The following is a 14,013-nucleotide window of genomic DNA, read 5'->3' as shown; positions in this document are numbered from 1 at the left end:
AATTGGATCTGTGATTAACCATCACAAAGGAATAATAGGCCAATAAAAACTTATCATTGGGTAACTTTCAAAGAAATAATAGACCAATAAAAACTCAAATTCCGGGGTTTCTCAAAATTACCTCGTTTACCCGTCTCCTCCTGCGGGGCCATCGCTGCCGCCCTCAATCACGAGGCAGGTCGGGCGCGGGCACTAGGCAAACCGAGTAGGAAAGTTTGTATCCTCGCCATTTTAACCCCTTTCTGAACCTCACCACCGACTAAAATAAACAAGCGCTGCTTTCTCTACTTGGTGAGATCGCACTCCGCCTTCAGCCTTCGTGATGTCTAGGTGAACACGCGGTCCCACAAGATGACCCCATCTTTGCATCCAACTACATGTCGGTGTAAGGAGTAGGGTAGTAACCTAGTCCGTAGAGGGATAGCCCTTCTTTCTTAATCTACTGTCCTAACCTCCCACATCAGCTTGCTATTAGCAGCGAGAAGTCGTCGCCCAGATCCAGAGCCACTCCGTTTCTCGCACGCACTCCTCTTCGAGGAGAGAGAGAGAGAGAGAGAGAGAGAGAGAGAGCGACTTAGATCTCGATCTCCTGTACGGTGGGCCAATGGCGCGCGTCGATCCCGCCACCGCTGCACCACCTCTTCGTCTCCGCAACCATGGTGGCTTTCTCTTCTTCTTCCTCCTCCTCCTCCTCCTTTTCTCCTCCGTCGATGCCTCCGTCCACAGCTACATTGGCGAGAAGTTCACGCCAAAGGGCAACGCGTTCGTCCTCCACGGCGGCAGCGAGGGCCTTTACGGTTCGCTTCCCCACGCCAACGCCACCGCCGGCCGCGGCGACTCGTTCATCCGGTAATCCCCCGTGTCCTCATTTCTTTTGCTAGATCCGGGGCGCTCTTGATACGGACTTGCGGGTTTTATGCTTTTGTGGGGATTTCGGTGTCCTGCAAGCTCAGTAATTTGGGTTCTTGGAGGAGCATTGAGTTGATAGGTTGGAGATCTGGCGCTACTTCGGTCAATCAATGATTTACTTTTGTGCTGTAAATATGCTTTCTTGATTGGTATCCATCGAATTTGTTTGAGGCTTGGCACCAATTCTAGCGTGATGCTGGTATGTACAACTGATGTAACATGAACTTAAATATTAATCAAACCATATGATTGTTCTGATGCAATCTGATAGATATACACCATCAAGTTTCCATATTGATGTAGATTTTTTGCATAGATTTCAGAATTTCAGTCATTTGCATTATCTGGAAAGATCTGTTCCAGCTCTATCGTTATATAAAATAGTTTTCAAGTGCTACGTGTGGGTACGAAGTCTCTGGTTTGGTTTATCATAATTTAGTCCGAATTTTCATCTGATTTTAGAAATTTCAATATTTGACATGTGTTTGCGATCCTTAACGGGGAGCTTGTTAACTTTTTAAGGTATTTCCAGTTGTCTGCTAATGCACTAATAAGTCAAACAAATAGTAATTGCAGGACATGAATGAGAAAAATATAACATTATGCTGGAGTTGCTTAGTGGCCGATAAATGGATGCTTAGGGTTCCATGTACTAAGGAGAAGTGATGATGAATATCGTGTTGAATTTCACCTAGGATTATGTTTTTCGCTCATCCCCGACTTTTACTTCTCTTTCTTTTGTTGGAATGCACTACTTATTTTATATGCAGCACCGTAAATTAATGGTAAATTGTTTGTAAAATGTGCTAAAATTGCATCTCTTGATTAAAATCTGATGCATTTTCAGTAGTTATTGAGTGATAAATTCAGAAGATTCTCTCTGCTTAACCTGTTGATTTTTGGTACAATATCCTGCTCATTTAGTTCTTTTTATTAGAAATCCTGATATATCTAGTTATGAAAGAAAATGTATACACAGAAATGAAGTGCCTTGACAGAAAGCTTGAGAATTTTACATCTGAAAGCTATTACTCTGAAAAGATAATTAGTTTGCAGAATATGGTTCTTAAAAACCATAATTTACTAAAAATACTGAATATGATGCTTCCAACTTGGTTCCATATCAAGTAAACCCCGCATCAAGAAATCTCAGAGTTTATCTCGTTTGTTTTTTCAGCTTTGAGAAGATCACTTTCACACGGCCTGAGAAATCTGTTGAGAACAGTAAAGATGGTGATTCTGTTTTGGTGCAAGCTATCATATTTGAAGTAGAAGATCGGGAGACAATTGGTGGGTCAGCCTATGGTGGTCAACGAGCTGTTTGCTGCACACCAGATCTGGCAAAATTGGGTGCTTGCACCCAAGGCACAGTCATCTATCGGCCCTCTGCTCAGAATCCTAAGTGGCCTCAGGTGCTTGCAGCCACTTTTAATGGAAAGGATCTTGTTGCAACATTGCCATCCCAGAGTATACCCATCACAAGAACTGGGATGTACAACCTGTATTTTATATATTGTGACCCAGCTCTTAATGGGCTGGTCATAGACGGGAAGACCGTGTGGAAAAATCCCACTGGCTACCTGCCAGGAAGGATGGCTCCTCTCATGAACTTTTATGGATTCATGTCTCTTGCATTTGTGATACTTGGGATATTTTGGTTTTCACAGTATGTGAGATTTTGGAGAGAGGTTCTTCCACTCCAGAACTGCATAACACTTGTCATCGCATTAGGCATGCTGGAAATGGCATTGTGGTACTTCGAGTATGCTGAATTCAATGAAACTGGACTTAGACCAATGGGGATCACCTTTTGGGCAGTAACGTTTGGTTCAGTTAAACGAACAGTGTCGTGGGTTATTATTCTAGTTGTTTCTATGGGGTATGGTGTTGTCAGGCCTACCTTGGGTGGTCTCACATCGAAGGTGATTATGCTTGGAGCAACATTTTTCCTTGCTTCTGAGATACTTGAGTTGGTGGAGAATGCTGGTGCTGTAAGTGATTTTGCCGGAAAAGCAAGACTCTTTTTGGTTCTTCCCGTGGCGCTTTTGGATACATTTTTCATTATATGGATCTTTACTTCTCTTTCCAAAACTCTGGACAAGCTCCAGGTAATTGCAATTTTCTGATTTCTGATAATGGCTGTCGATTTTAGGAAATTTTTTTACACTATTCCTTTCTTACTTTGCATTTGCTGGGATATGTTTGTTTCTCTTTAAAGTTATCGATGTCAACATTATTTATGAAAATAAACTTTTACTAAAAATGAAGCCTAAGAAGTGTATTATGATTCCTGACAGGCAAGGCGATTGATAGCTAAGCTAGACATTTACAGGAAATTCACAAATGCATTGGCCATCACTGTTCTTGTATCTGTTGGATGGATTTGCTATGAGGTAACAATAATCTCTTTTGCATCATGTTGAACAAACCATGTCCTGTGCATATACAATAGTAAGTGGCAGTATTAACGTTTTATGCTCCTGAGATTTAAACCTGTTATTGATGGTGCCTAAAGTTAGCACTCTAAAATTAGAATCACACTAACTCTAGCTCTTTGGTATATATTACTTCCTATATGATTATTCTGGGACCACTCTTGTTAGCATAATATTTCATAATTGATTTTCCCAGTACCTTATCAAGTACTCATCCTTACCTTTACAGCCTCTTTGATGAGTCATTTTGTGATGCATGCATAATTAGGTGGTGTTATTTCCCTGCAGCTTTATTTCAAGTCAAATGATGTATACAATGGGCACTGGCAGAATGCCTGGATCATTCCTGCGTTTTGGCAGGTCCTGTCGTTCTCTCTTCTCTGCGTAATTGCTGCTCTTTGGGCGCCCTCTCAAAACTCAATGAGGTGAAATCCCTAGATCCCGCAGATCGTGTAACTTGTTTTTTATGGCCTTTTATGTGTACTTCAGGATGTTTCACCGATTCAATCAGTAGTTAAATGAAAATCAGGGTGGCATAACCTGTTTCTAATTCTCTACGGAGTACTAAGTTTGATTCACTGTAGAGAATATGTTTCTCAATATCTAAGGAACACGATGTTTAAATTACTGCACTTATTAACTCTAGTTAGACTAGTACAATATCGAACAATATATAACAGCATAAGAAGCAGATTTTTTCAATTCCAAGTCTTCTCATCAATTTTAACTCTAGGGTTTTGGTGTTCTTACAAAATCATAAAATAAGTGTGCTTTCTTTTTAATGATTCTTCCGTGATGTCTCCCCATATCTGCATGCTGTGTCCTCACCAGATTGGAGTTCATATACTTGGAGGCATCTTCATGTCAAATTCTGGTATTTGTATCCATGCAATGCTGGATGGACTAATTTAATCTTTTCTTTCAGATATGCTTACTCGGATGATGGATCTGAAGATTTTGATCGAGAGGACTCACTTTCTCTAATAAAGCCAGGACCAGTTTCTTCAAAGGATGCCCGTGGTTCTGCTGGTTTGATGGATGCTAGAGCAGCTGTGAGCAATGACACTACCACCTCACACAATGGCGACATCGAAGAAGATAAAAGGGAGTAGCAACACGATCAGCATCTACCTGCTTGTAGTGGCTAGTTTGTTATCGAAGGATTTGATTAGCTTGTACGACTTAGCAGTAATTTACTTTATATCGGTTGACGAAAAATAGTACTCGTTCTGTTGTCCTGTTGTTTTAGAGACCGGCAAATAGCAATCTCTTCTTTTATCTTTTCATTTCTTAGTCCCCCATTCATTCTTTTTTGTACCAAATGGGTTTTCAAGAGGTGAATTACTGCCGGATTATTCAAAAGTGTGCTTTGGATTCTGCACTTGCAATCTCTTCTTCTAACTTTTGCTGTTGCTTGATGAAAGTATTACAAGAATTCAGGTCTTCATTTCTACAATTTGGCGAATTTATGGGCTGATGTATTATACTGTGCTTGTTCATGTCCTGATTATAATCTGTTATTGTTTCAGCTGCCATTGATCGAAGCATTATTATGTAGATAATGCAAACAAAACTACTTGTGATTCTACACACCTAATTCATGTTTTGAGACAATGTTTTGTTAGTCAATAACGTCAAATGAACTTTGCAGATGAGAGACACTTTGTGCGAAGGACTCAAAAGTCAAAAAGAAAGCCATAATACAGAGTGCGGCAAGTCCGAGATTGCCTCAAAACCTGCAAAATTCTTCTTGCTCGATCGTTTGTGAGTTTTGTACGTCGTCACTAGAATATTATTTTACATGTATGAACCTACTAACACATATATCACTTTTGCAAAATAAAATAAAATAAAATAAAAAGAAGAAGAAGGATTGATCAAAGTATTGGATTGACTCGTTTTTCAAATCCTAATTAATTTAGTGAGTGTAGAGTAACAATATACTTTAAAAGATTATTTTATATATTATTGATTCTATAATCACCATTAATGAGTTCATATTTCCTTTAAATATTATGTAAACATGGCGTATCTAATTCACCTTTTATCATATTGACTAGGCTTCTTCTTATATTAAATGTTGATCGATTAAGAATAATGTCCAATAATATATCTTCGACATTTATTTTAAAAGTACAATACTATAGTTAGTGTCCTAGTTTCACATACTTTCATCTATAACTAGTATGTCAATAAAAACATAAATTATATATATATATATATATATATATATATATATATATATATATATATATCTATATATATATATATATCTATATATATATATTATATCATCACTTAATGATATGATTTGTGATATGTATCATTCGATAAATGATATATTAATGTTTTTTTTTATTTTAAAGATTAAAATATTTTTTTAAATATTAATTTTAGTATTATACTAAATATTAATTAAGCATGCATAAGTATTAATATTTACTTTAAACACAATACAATAAGTCAAAATGTACTAACGGATTTGAGTATGATGTTAAATTATGATAATAAGTACGTATATAGTGATTAAAAGTGCCGGTTGAATTTTAATCAACATTCAATAAATCTTAGGGTTTGAATGAGTTTGAATATAATTAAAATAAAAATTGAAGTTTTAAATTTAATGTATTTGAAGGATAATAGACTACTTTGATAAGAATAGAGTAATAAATAAATTAAATAGAAATATAAGTCAGAGAGTGTTATACTACAAATGTTGATACATATAAGTAGATTGAACGATGAGTTTAGACAAAAAAAAAATCATCTTTGTCAAACCAAATTAAACTTAATCAATATTACTGCGACCTTTGTTTTAGTAAACGAAAAAAAAAAAACTTGAAATAAGGTATAATGAGATTAAATCCTAGACCTCAAGGTAATCTTTTAAGTACTTCTACCTTATTTTGACATCATCTTGTTTATTAATCTAATAACTCATGATTCTTTCTCTTCTTTTTTTTAGTTATTTTCGTAACTTTTATCATGGAGGACAGAAACCCCAACTGTGAGGAATATGGAGATAAAAAAATTTTAATTCTTTCCTTATGATCTTAGTTTTATATATTATAAACTAATCATTTTAACTGCTTTTGAGTAATCTAGATTTTAAATTTATTATTAATTTTGGATATGTTTTGCCTCATCTTAATTTGAAATTGGTTCATAATTATCCTAATTTGAGATATTCAAAATCTCTTATTCTTTTAGAAAAATTTTATTTGAGCTAAATTGACCTTTTTAGATATTTGATTTGATTCTATCCTTTTATATATTTTAAAAGATTTCTTTATGGACTTCTAAAATTTGGAATTGAGTGAATACTATCTTTGTGTACCAAAATAGATTTATAAATTTAGATAGTCCTAACCTAGTTTCAACACAATAGAATATGGATTGGTAGTTGAATTAGGAGGCTATTTTAGCCTCCGAATAATTATGTTTTAAGTTAAAATTTATTACGTATTTAGTTTTATATGCTTCCTAATTTTCTATAAAATTTCATGATAATTCAAGATCGTTTAATCAGTTAAAATAGTAAAGAAAAATTTCTTCGCAGATGATATGATGGTTTGGTTGATACTTAGTTCATTTGATTATAAAGTAAATTATTAAAATAATAATAATAAAATCCAGATGAACTTTTAGGTTAAGTATAGTTTATTTTATGATAGATTTTATCAAATTTTCTATAAATTATTATAATAAGTTATTATAAAATTAATAATTCAAGAGGTAGAGTTCTTAACTAAGATATCTTATGACCTTGTACTCCTAATTTGATAGTTGTATCACTCCCTAGCACATCACTAAGGGATATGATATTTTATTAGTATCTTCATTTTTTAAGTTCGACTAGTTAAGTATAAGTTTAATTTACTGTAAAATAGTGATCGTATAAATTATCATATTTATAATATATTTTATAAAATATTTTTTGAATTATATGATTCTCATGAGCTGAATATATATATTTTATAAGTATAAAAATATATGAATAATAAAAAATCTTATATGCATGTATAAATGATGACATGTAGTGTAGGAATGTATAAATATGTTATTGTATACATGTTATGACATTCAGTGTGAGAGTATACGTATATATTATGGCGTGTGATGTGAAAGTGTATGTGTATATCATGTTGTGCAGTGTAAAAGTGTACACATATATTATAACGTGCGGTGTGGAAGTGCATATATATATTATAACATCCGGTGTGGAAGTGCACATATATATTACGATGACATACGATATGAATATGTATATATATGTTATGATATGAGATATAGAAGTTAATAAATTTATTATACTTCCTACATGCATATAATCATTTCAAAATATTTCGTTGTAGAATTTTATCTTTTTATTTTGCATATGCTATATTATAAGATTATATTTATTAAAAAAAAAAATTATAGGATGAGAAGTTTACTATTAAATATCTTATGTCAACGATTTTGAAATATTGAATGCCATGTTCATTTGAATAAAACTATAAAAGTTTATTCTTAGTAAGTGATGATTCACTACGGATTCTCTTTTACAAGAATACTAATACCTCAAGTGATTAGGTTTGGGAAGAAAGCACGTGCAAGTTTATAGACATTTTGTATGTGTAAATTTTAGATATATTTTATTTATATTTTTTTGTTAAAAATTATAATTATCAATAAATATAAAAAATATTATGCATATGCGAAACTTCATCATTTTGTCTAGTAAATTAGAATGTTTTAATCGTAAGATTGTCTAATTTATATTATACTTTTATCAATAACAATAATAAAAATTAAAATATAATATCTTACTTTAATCATATACATACGGTATGGATAGAAGTATAAGTAGTGTTACAAATACTCTTATATTTTTGATATAATAGAGCTTTTAAAGAGTATTAGTATAATAAAAATTAAATATAACTATATATATAATATAATATAATATAAAATTTTATATTTTGAAGGAATATATACACATGTTAAAATTAATTATAAAGAATAAATAGACAAAAGATGTCCACACTCTAAAGTGACATCTCACATCAAATGTCCCCATCCAACGCGTTGCAAATGTGCCACTCTATGGGCGGCCGAAACCACTTCGGCGAAGCCACCACGCACCCACCTGCAATCTCCCTCGCTTCCTTTCACCTCACTCCACTCGATCATGCCATTGTCTTCCTCTATCATTGTCTTCACGAGCCACTTCTTCTTCCTTTTACGTCACCTTGTCCAACAACAGATGAAGCACTTGCTTTTACTGTGAAGTATCCGATCCTTTTGCATGTACACCATGCAAAGAACAGCAGCAGCAGCAGAAGAAGAGCAAGAAATGAATCGGTCCGTACCTTTTTCCTGTGCTCTCTAAAGTGAGACAGTCACACCATCCATTATTCTACTGCTTCATGGGCCATGTGTTTTCTCTTCGGCTATTCTTATTCGGTTTGCTGTTCCTCCACTTGTTTCCACCACTCGAAAAAGCAGGAAGCAAAGAGGCATATCATCAGTCTGTGTCTCACCTTCTTCTCTAAGTTTCTTCTCTGTTACCAGAAGAAACAGGAGGAGGGTTTAAAAGAAGGCAGACAGGTAAGAGGGAGGAGAGAAGAGAAGCAATGGAGAAAGGAGGAGAGAGGTTAGTGGGAAGATCCCACTTCTCACTCACATGCAGACTCTTGAGCCAGTACTTGAAGAAGAATGGCAGCTTTGGTGACCTTGGTCTTCTGCTGGCTCCAAGACCAATTGACCACCAAGCTAAAGGTCAGATTCTAATGATCTATGGTGTCCTAGTTTGATCTCGACACTGAATCTTTTTCTGAGTCTCCCAGATTTGCAGTGTTTGTACTTTGATCTTAGTCAGAGAAATAATACAACCAAGTTTTCGTTCACCAATTCTTATTTCTTAATGTTCTGCCTTTTTCTTCATCTTTCAGGGAATTTTTGGGTACCCAACACCATCTGCTTCAAACCAGGAAATGAAGTCTCAGGAATGGATCATCACCATGCTGACAAAAGTACAGATAAAAATGCTTCAAATTCTCTGGAGCTGATGGTTTCCCAGCACTCCATTAGCCTTAACTCTTCTGCCATTCCGAGAACAGAGGAATCTACCAAACCTTCGGATGCTAAGTAAGATTTAGCTCCAAAACTATCTGTTTCTTTCATGTTTCCAGCTAAAGAATATAATTCTAAGATGGATACCTCAGGGAGATTGGGAAGGACCAGTTGACGATCTTCTACGGCGGACAGATTCTGGTGTTCGACAATTTCCCCGCAGACAAGGCCAAAGATCTGCTGCTCATGGCGAGCAAAGAGAGCATTGCAGATCCTGCAGCTGACTGCACCTCGAATGAACCGGCGGTGGCGCTGCAGAGTAGTCTGCCAGAGCCCGGCCAGGCTAATTCTTCCGGTAATCACCCTTCGTTAACATTCTTGATGCTTCTTCACATCATGCTCATGGATCCTCCATTGGTGACAGACATGCCCATAGCGAGGAGGAACTCCCTCAACCGATTCCTTGGGAAGAGGAAGGACCGGTCGGTACTTCTCCCTCGTAATTTTCCTTTCCTTCCCCATGATTGTGTGTTGATCCTGAGCTCTGAACTTTTAGGATGGGCCAAGCACCATATCAAGTCCCTGGTGGATCAGCAGGGCCGGCGGCGGCAAAGCCAGCGGAGAACCAGCCATGGCTCAGCTTGGGTCCTAAACCAGAAAGCAGTTCTCAGAGTAGCAGATAGCTTGAGATCAAGACGTTGATTTGTAGGCACTGTTCCCCTGCATCCTGCTTGGTTGAGACGAAGACATGCCTGGGGATGTGCAAGTAGTCCTCCCATTGTTTCTTTCGATGCTGCTATATGTTAAGACCTTCTTTTGGTACATCGTCTTCTTCTCTCTGCTTGACGAAGGAAGGCTTTTGTGACCCCCTACCAATCGAACCGATCCTGACCATCCGATGGAGAGAATCGAAAAGGAGCCCGAATCGTAAGGCGCCGCAAGGCGATCCCGCACAAGATGCCTCGCTCACGTATGAATTGACACGTGGACGGACCATTCCCTGTTGGGGAGAGAGGGGGGCGTAAGCATCATTGTTGGGGGTAAAACTGTCATTCTAGTTTCGACTATAAACAGGCCCTTCCTTTTCTCCTCCCTTTCCTCTCCTCGCTCTTCTCTGTTTCTCTCGACAGCCCTTCGTTTCCTTCCGCAATGGCAGCATCTCCTCCCTGTTCGTGATCGCCTCTCCATCTGCGATGCCTCGGAAGGTGATCGCCGTCCCAAGCACGCAATCCTATCTTGAATCTTTTTCCTCTTTATGATCCCATGATTAAACAATTTCTGGCTCTGATCTTAAAAAAGATGTTTTTGGTCTCTTTGTTTCCACATTGATTCGGTGCTATTCCAATCCAATTCTTTACGCAATAGAGATTCTTATTTCCTGTTGGAAATTGATATGTTGATGGTCGTATTTCATGACTTTCTGGCGTAACATCTGCTTGTTTTGGTTTACCTTATGAGCCAACATGACATTGATCGAAAATGCCAAGTTGGTACAGGCACTACATACATTTCCCTTTAAATTAATTGTTCTTATGTTTCTTTGATGCAATCATGACGTTCTTGTAATGTGGCAATGTAATAAGGAACCTGTGTGGATGATAGAACATTCCGGCTGCAATTTGAAGAAAATATTAGGGTGTTTATTTGAGTATGTTTTATATTATTTTGAGAAAAGGTTAGGCTGTTGATGCATACCAAGATACACATAATCTGATTCGATTATTTATATTTAAGCCCTTTTTGTAATTGGAAGCAAGAAACTACAAGACATAATCCTGGATTGTCTGTATTTGATGCGTTCTTCTATTTAAAGAAATCAAGGAAGAAAATTCCAACTGCATTATGCTCGTGCAATGTGTACTCTGTCTATAGGGCCCATAAATTCCATGTTTTGGGCCATTTTGGAATATGATTAGTGATACAGTGATGCTAATCACCACATGCCTTCATGTTTGTCCAATCGCCATACCATGTGTCATTGTTTTAATCGTTTGATGGGTGTCCCAAGCTGAGGGATACCATCATTTGAAGCCTAATCATTTTGATAGATTCAGAAGAAGCTTCACAATAGTATTCTTCTTTTTTTTTCTTTAAATTTGAAAAGCATTTTCATTCAATTAAATGATATATGATACTCACATGTGGACTTGAATTTGAGACCTATCACTTGTGCAGTAATATACTAACCAACTTGGATGCCTCAACAAAGACATTCTTCTTTAGTTTAAATTTGAATTGTATATTTGTGGCAGCAGGCATTGTGTTACAATGTTGTGCTCCTTCCCATCAAGCCATGGATTAAGCAGTTCAATATTTCCTTGATCTGCATCGTCATTGTACCAATTGATAGAGATTCATCACCAGTCTAAAACGAAGTTTTATTAGGTTAAGAATACATTGGTTCTACATAAAGGCCTTATTTCTTTGATTTGAGTATGATAATATTTTTAGAAGCTGAAACTTAATTAAACATTGTGCCAGGTGAAATTTGATCAAATCTGTGCTTGTTAAAACTTTCCATTTGATTTTATTAGCATTCAGGCATTGGACTCCATCTTGGTGTTATTTATTTTGCTTCCCAATAATTAACCAAAGTTTTGTCTTGTACAGTCAGAAGAATTATGAATTCTTGTGATCACTGATACTTGGTGTGCCTGATTCATCACTGTTGGTACTGTGTGTGTCCATTGCTTGTTAAGTCCTCCCACCATGAGCGACGAAAGTGTGAAGATGACAGGGATCTGGCAGATAGTAAGACTCAGAGAGATGCTGCATAAATGGCAATCGGTTGCCCTCAGTAAAAAGGAGGAGCAACCATGTTCATCTGGTATTCCCCCTTCTGTCGACAAGCGCCTAAAGAATGTGTTGTCCCAATGTGACTCAGATGAAGAGAGCTGCCAAAGCCCGCAACCCCCACCTGATGTCCCCAAGGGTCACTGCCCGGTCTACATAGGACCAGAGCAGCGGAGGTTCGTCATACCGACAAGTTACCTGAGCCTTCCAGTGTTTAAACTGCTCCTAGACAAGGCTGAGGAGGAGTTTGGATTTGATCATCAGGGCGCGCTCACGATCCCTTGTGAGGTGGAAACTTTCAAGTATATTCTCCTCTGCATGGAAAGATATAAAAGGGGCCTCATTGATGATGGTGAGTTCCTATTTCATTCCCTTTATTGTCTATCCAAACTCAAGCTTGTCCTTTTTGCTGCATAGTTTGCACAGATTTTCATACCACTTGCTCTAGCAATCTATATTCCAAGTTTTCATGATAGTTAAATTCTATGGAACCTAGGAATGGTCGTCCAAAACATAATAGAAGAAATAGAAAACTCACTTCTGACTCAATTACAAGGGAAAAGAGAAACAAAAGGTAGAGTGAGATGCCATCATATCCCACTTATTCATTCTTCTGTTTTGCTTCTGCAGAAGGAAATCCAACAGGCTTAGAGGAATAGTACTACTTGGACTTGTTTGCATTCTGCAGTGTCGAAGGCCTGATTCATTTACAGTTAAGTGGTTGCCGTCTGATCAAAGTTAGTGATTTCTTTTTTGCTAAGACAAATTTGTTGGAATCCGATGTACTCAGTGTATTGCGTGTAAGGATTTGAGGTTCAACCTTTTCTGTTTTCCTTCTTCTTCCCTTCTTTTCCTTATGAATCAATGGGTTTGCTGTACTGGTTCTTTACAGTCTTGAGAAATGATTCTGTTAACATGTGACTATTGTGATCCTTGGTTTCGATGCATTGCTATAATCCACTTTTGTTGGTTATTACATGTCTAATGTCTGCTTGTTTATATCATTAGAGTATGTCACAGTAGGTGGGTACTCTATTCCGTTTTAATGAAACCTTAAATCGTCATCGCCGACTGTCAAAAACCAGAACACAACAACCACTAAAACTTGAGAGATCGATATCGCATTGGTTGAATGATAATGTGGTGGGGCATTTGATGTTCTTCATTTACAAAAGCCAATCGTTCTTTGTAGCTTACAAAGGGGACTTAATTGGAGAACTTTTATGTCATTGTGTCTATGAACTGAAAGCATGCTGGTAAATTAGATAAGAAGCTGAGCAATATTGGGTAGCAAGTTTACTGTGTCCTCTTGATGTGCTATAACTAGGAAATGCTAAAGCCATATCTAATGCCATATATTTGTAGTCTGACTTGCTTATCTTCATGGATAGATTACTCCTTTTGATTCTTAGTAAACTAAATTCTCTTTTGACTGCAAGAACTTAGTGGATTACATATGTGAATTATTTGTTCTACCTTACATACTCTGGACTAGGCAGCATATCAACTTCAGAATCCACTCGAGGGACCATTTGGCGTGATCTGAGCTTCTCGATAGATTTCTTCCTGACTGCAAATTGCCTTTGTTTTTTTAATCTTAAAGCAATCAAATGCTCCCCAATCAACATCGCAAACAATCAAGATAGACTCATCAACATAAATCCAAACTAATCTGCATCAAAGGGACATCGGTCGATAGGATTAAGCAAGAGAACCCAGAGCCGATCATGGAAACGAGGCTGAGCAAGACAGGTAGAATCTGCAGCATTCCAGGCCATGGACGTCGGACGAGTCCAAGCGCTTCATGATCCACACTGCC

The 14,013-nt window shown here is 36.8% G+C and overlaps 3 protein-coding genes across 3 annotated transcripts; all 3 read left to right on the top strand.

Moving 5' to 3' along the window:
* The first annotated feature begins 477 nt into the window (after positions 1–477).
* On the top strand, positions 478–4,630 carry LOC135617612 (uncharacterized). The gene is made up of 5 exons (XM_065118015.1): positions 478–849; positions 2,087–3,017; positions 3,207–3,302; positions 3,633–3,769; positions 4,270–4,630. The coding sequence occupies exons 1-5, from the start codon at positions 605–607 to the stop codon at positions 4,454–4,456; spliced, it is 1,596 nt and encodes a 531-aa protein (XP_064974087.1). The 5' UTR covers positions 478–604; the 3' UTR covers positions 4,457–4,630.
* A 4,111-nt stretch (positions 4,631–8,741) lies between these two features.
* On the top strand, positions 8,742–10,097 carry LOC135617609 (protein TIFY 10a-like). Its single transcript, XM_065118013.1, has 5 exons — positions 8,742–9,107; positions 9,281–9,476; positions 9,554–9,756; positions 9,826–9,883; positions 9,958–10,097. The coding sequence occupies exons 1-5, from the start codon at positions 8,963–8,965 to the stop codon at positions 10,082–10,084; spliced, it is 729 nt and encodes a 242-aa protein (XP_064974085.1). The 5' UTR covers positions 8,742–8,962; the 3' UTR covers positions 10,085–10,097.
* Positions 10,098–12,110: 2,013 nt separating this feature from the next.
* On the top strand, positions 12,111–13,167 carry LOC135617610 (protein SMALL AUXIN UP-REGULATED RNA 12-like). Its single transcript, XM_065118014.1, has 2 exons — positions 12,111–12,546; positions 12,825–13,167. Exons 1-2 carry the CDS (start codon positions 12,111–12,113, stop codon positions 12,851–12,853), a joined length of 465 nt encoding a protein of 154 aa, XP_064974086.1. The 3' UTR covers positions 12,854–13,167.
* Positions 13,168–14,013: the final 846 nt, after the last annotated feature.

The sequence above is a fragment of the Musa acuminata genome, chromosome BXJ2-7 (assembly GCF_036884655.1).
Source record: "Musa acuminata AAA Group cultivar baxijiao chromosome BXJ2-7, Cavendish_Baxijiao_AAA, whole genome shotgun sequence".
Taxonomy (NCBI): Eukaryota; Viridiplantae; Streptophyta; class Magnoliopsida; order Zingiberales; family Musaceae; genus Musa; species Musa acuminata.
Note: the sequence above shows the minus strand (reverse complement) of the source record. Positions and strands in the feature narration are given on the sequence as shown.

Excerpts from the sequence above, each read along its gene's own strand:
- LOC135617612 (XM_065118015.1), top strand. The coding sequence starts at position 605 with ATGGCGCGCGTCGATCCCGCCACCGCTGCACCACCTCTTCGTCTCCGC. Across the intron at positions 850-2,086 it reads CGCGGCGACTCGTTCATCCG|CTTTGAGAAGATCACTTTCA; the intron begins GTAATCCCCCGT and ends TTGTTTTTTCAG. Across the intron at positions 3,303-3,632 it reads TTGGATGGATTTGCTATGAG|CTTTATTTCAAGTCAAATGA; the intron begins GTAACAATAATC and ends ATTTCCCTGCAG.
- LOC135617609 (XM_065118013.1), top strand. The coding sequence starts at position 8,963 with ATGGAGAAAGGAGGAGAGAGGTTAGTGGGAAGATCCCACTTCTCACTC. Across the intron at positions 9,108-9,280 it reads AATTGACCACCAAGCTAAAG|GGAATTTTTGGGTACCCAAC; the intron begins GTCAGATTCTAA and ends TTCATCTTTCAG. Across the intron at positions 9,757-9,825 it reads CGGCCAGGCTAATTCTTCCG|ACATGCCCATAGCGAGGAGG; the intron begins GTAATCACCCTT and ends CATTGGTGACAG.
- LOC135617610 (XM_065118014.1), top strand. The coding sequence starts at position 12,111 with ATGAGCGACGAAAGTGTGAAGATGACAGGGATCTGGCAGATAGTAAGA. Across the intron at positions 12,547-12,824 it reads AAGGGGCCTCATTGATGATG|AAGGAAATCCAACAGGCTTA; the intron begins GTGAGTTCCTAT and ends TTGCTTCTGCAG.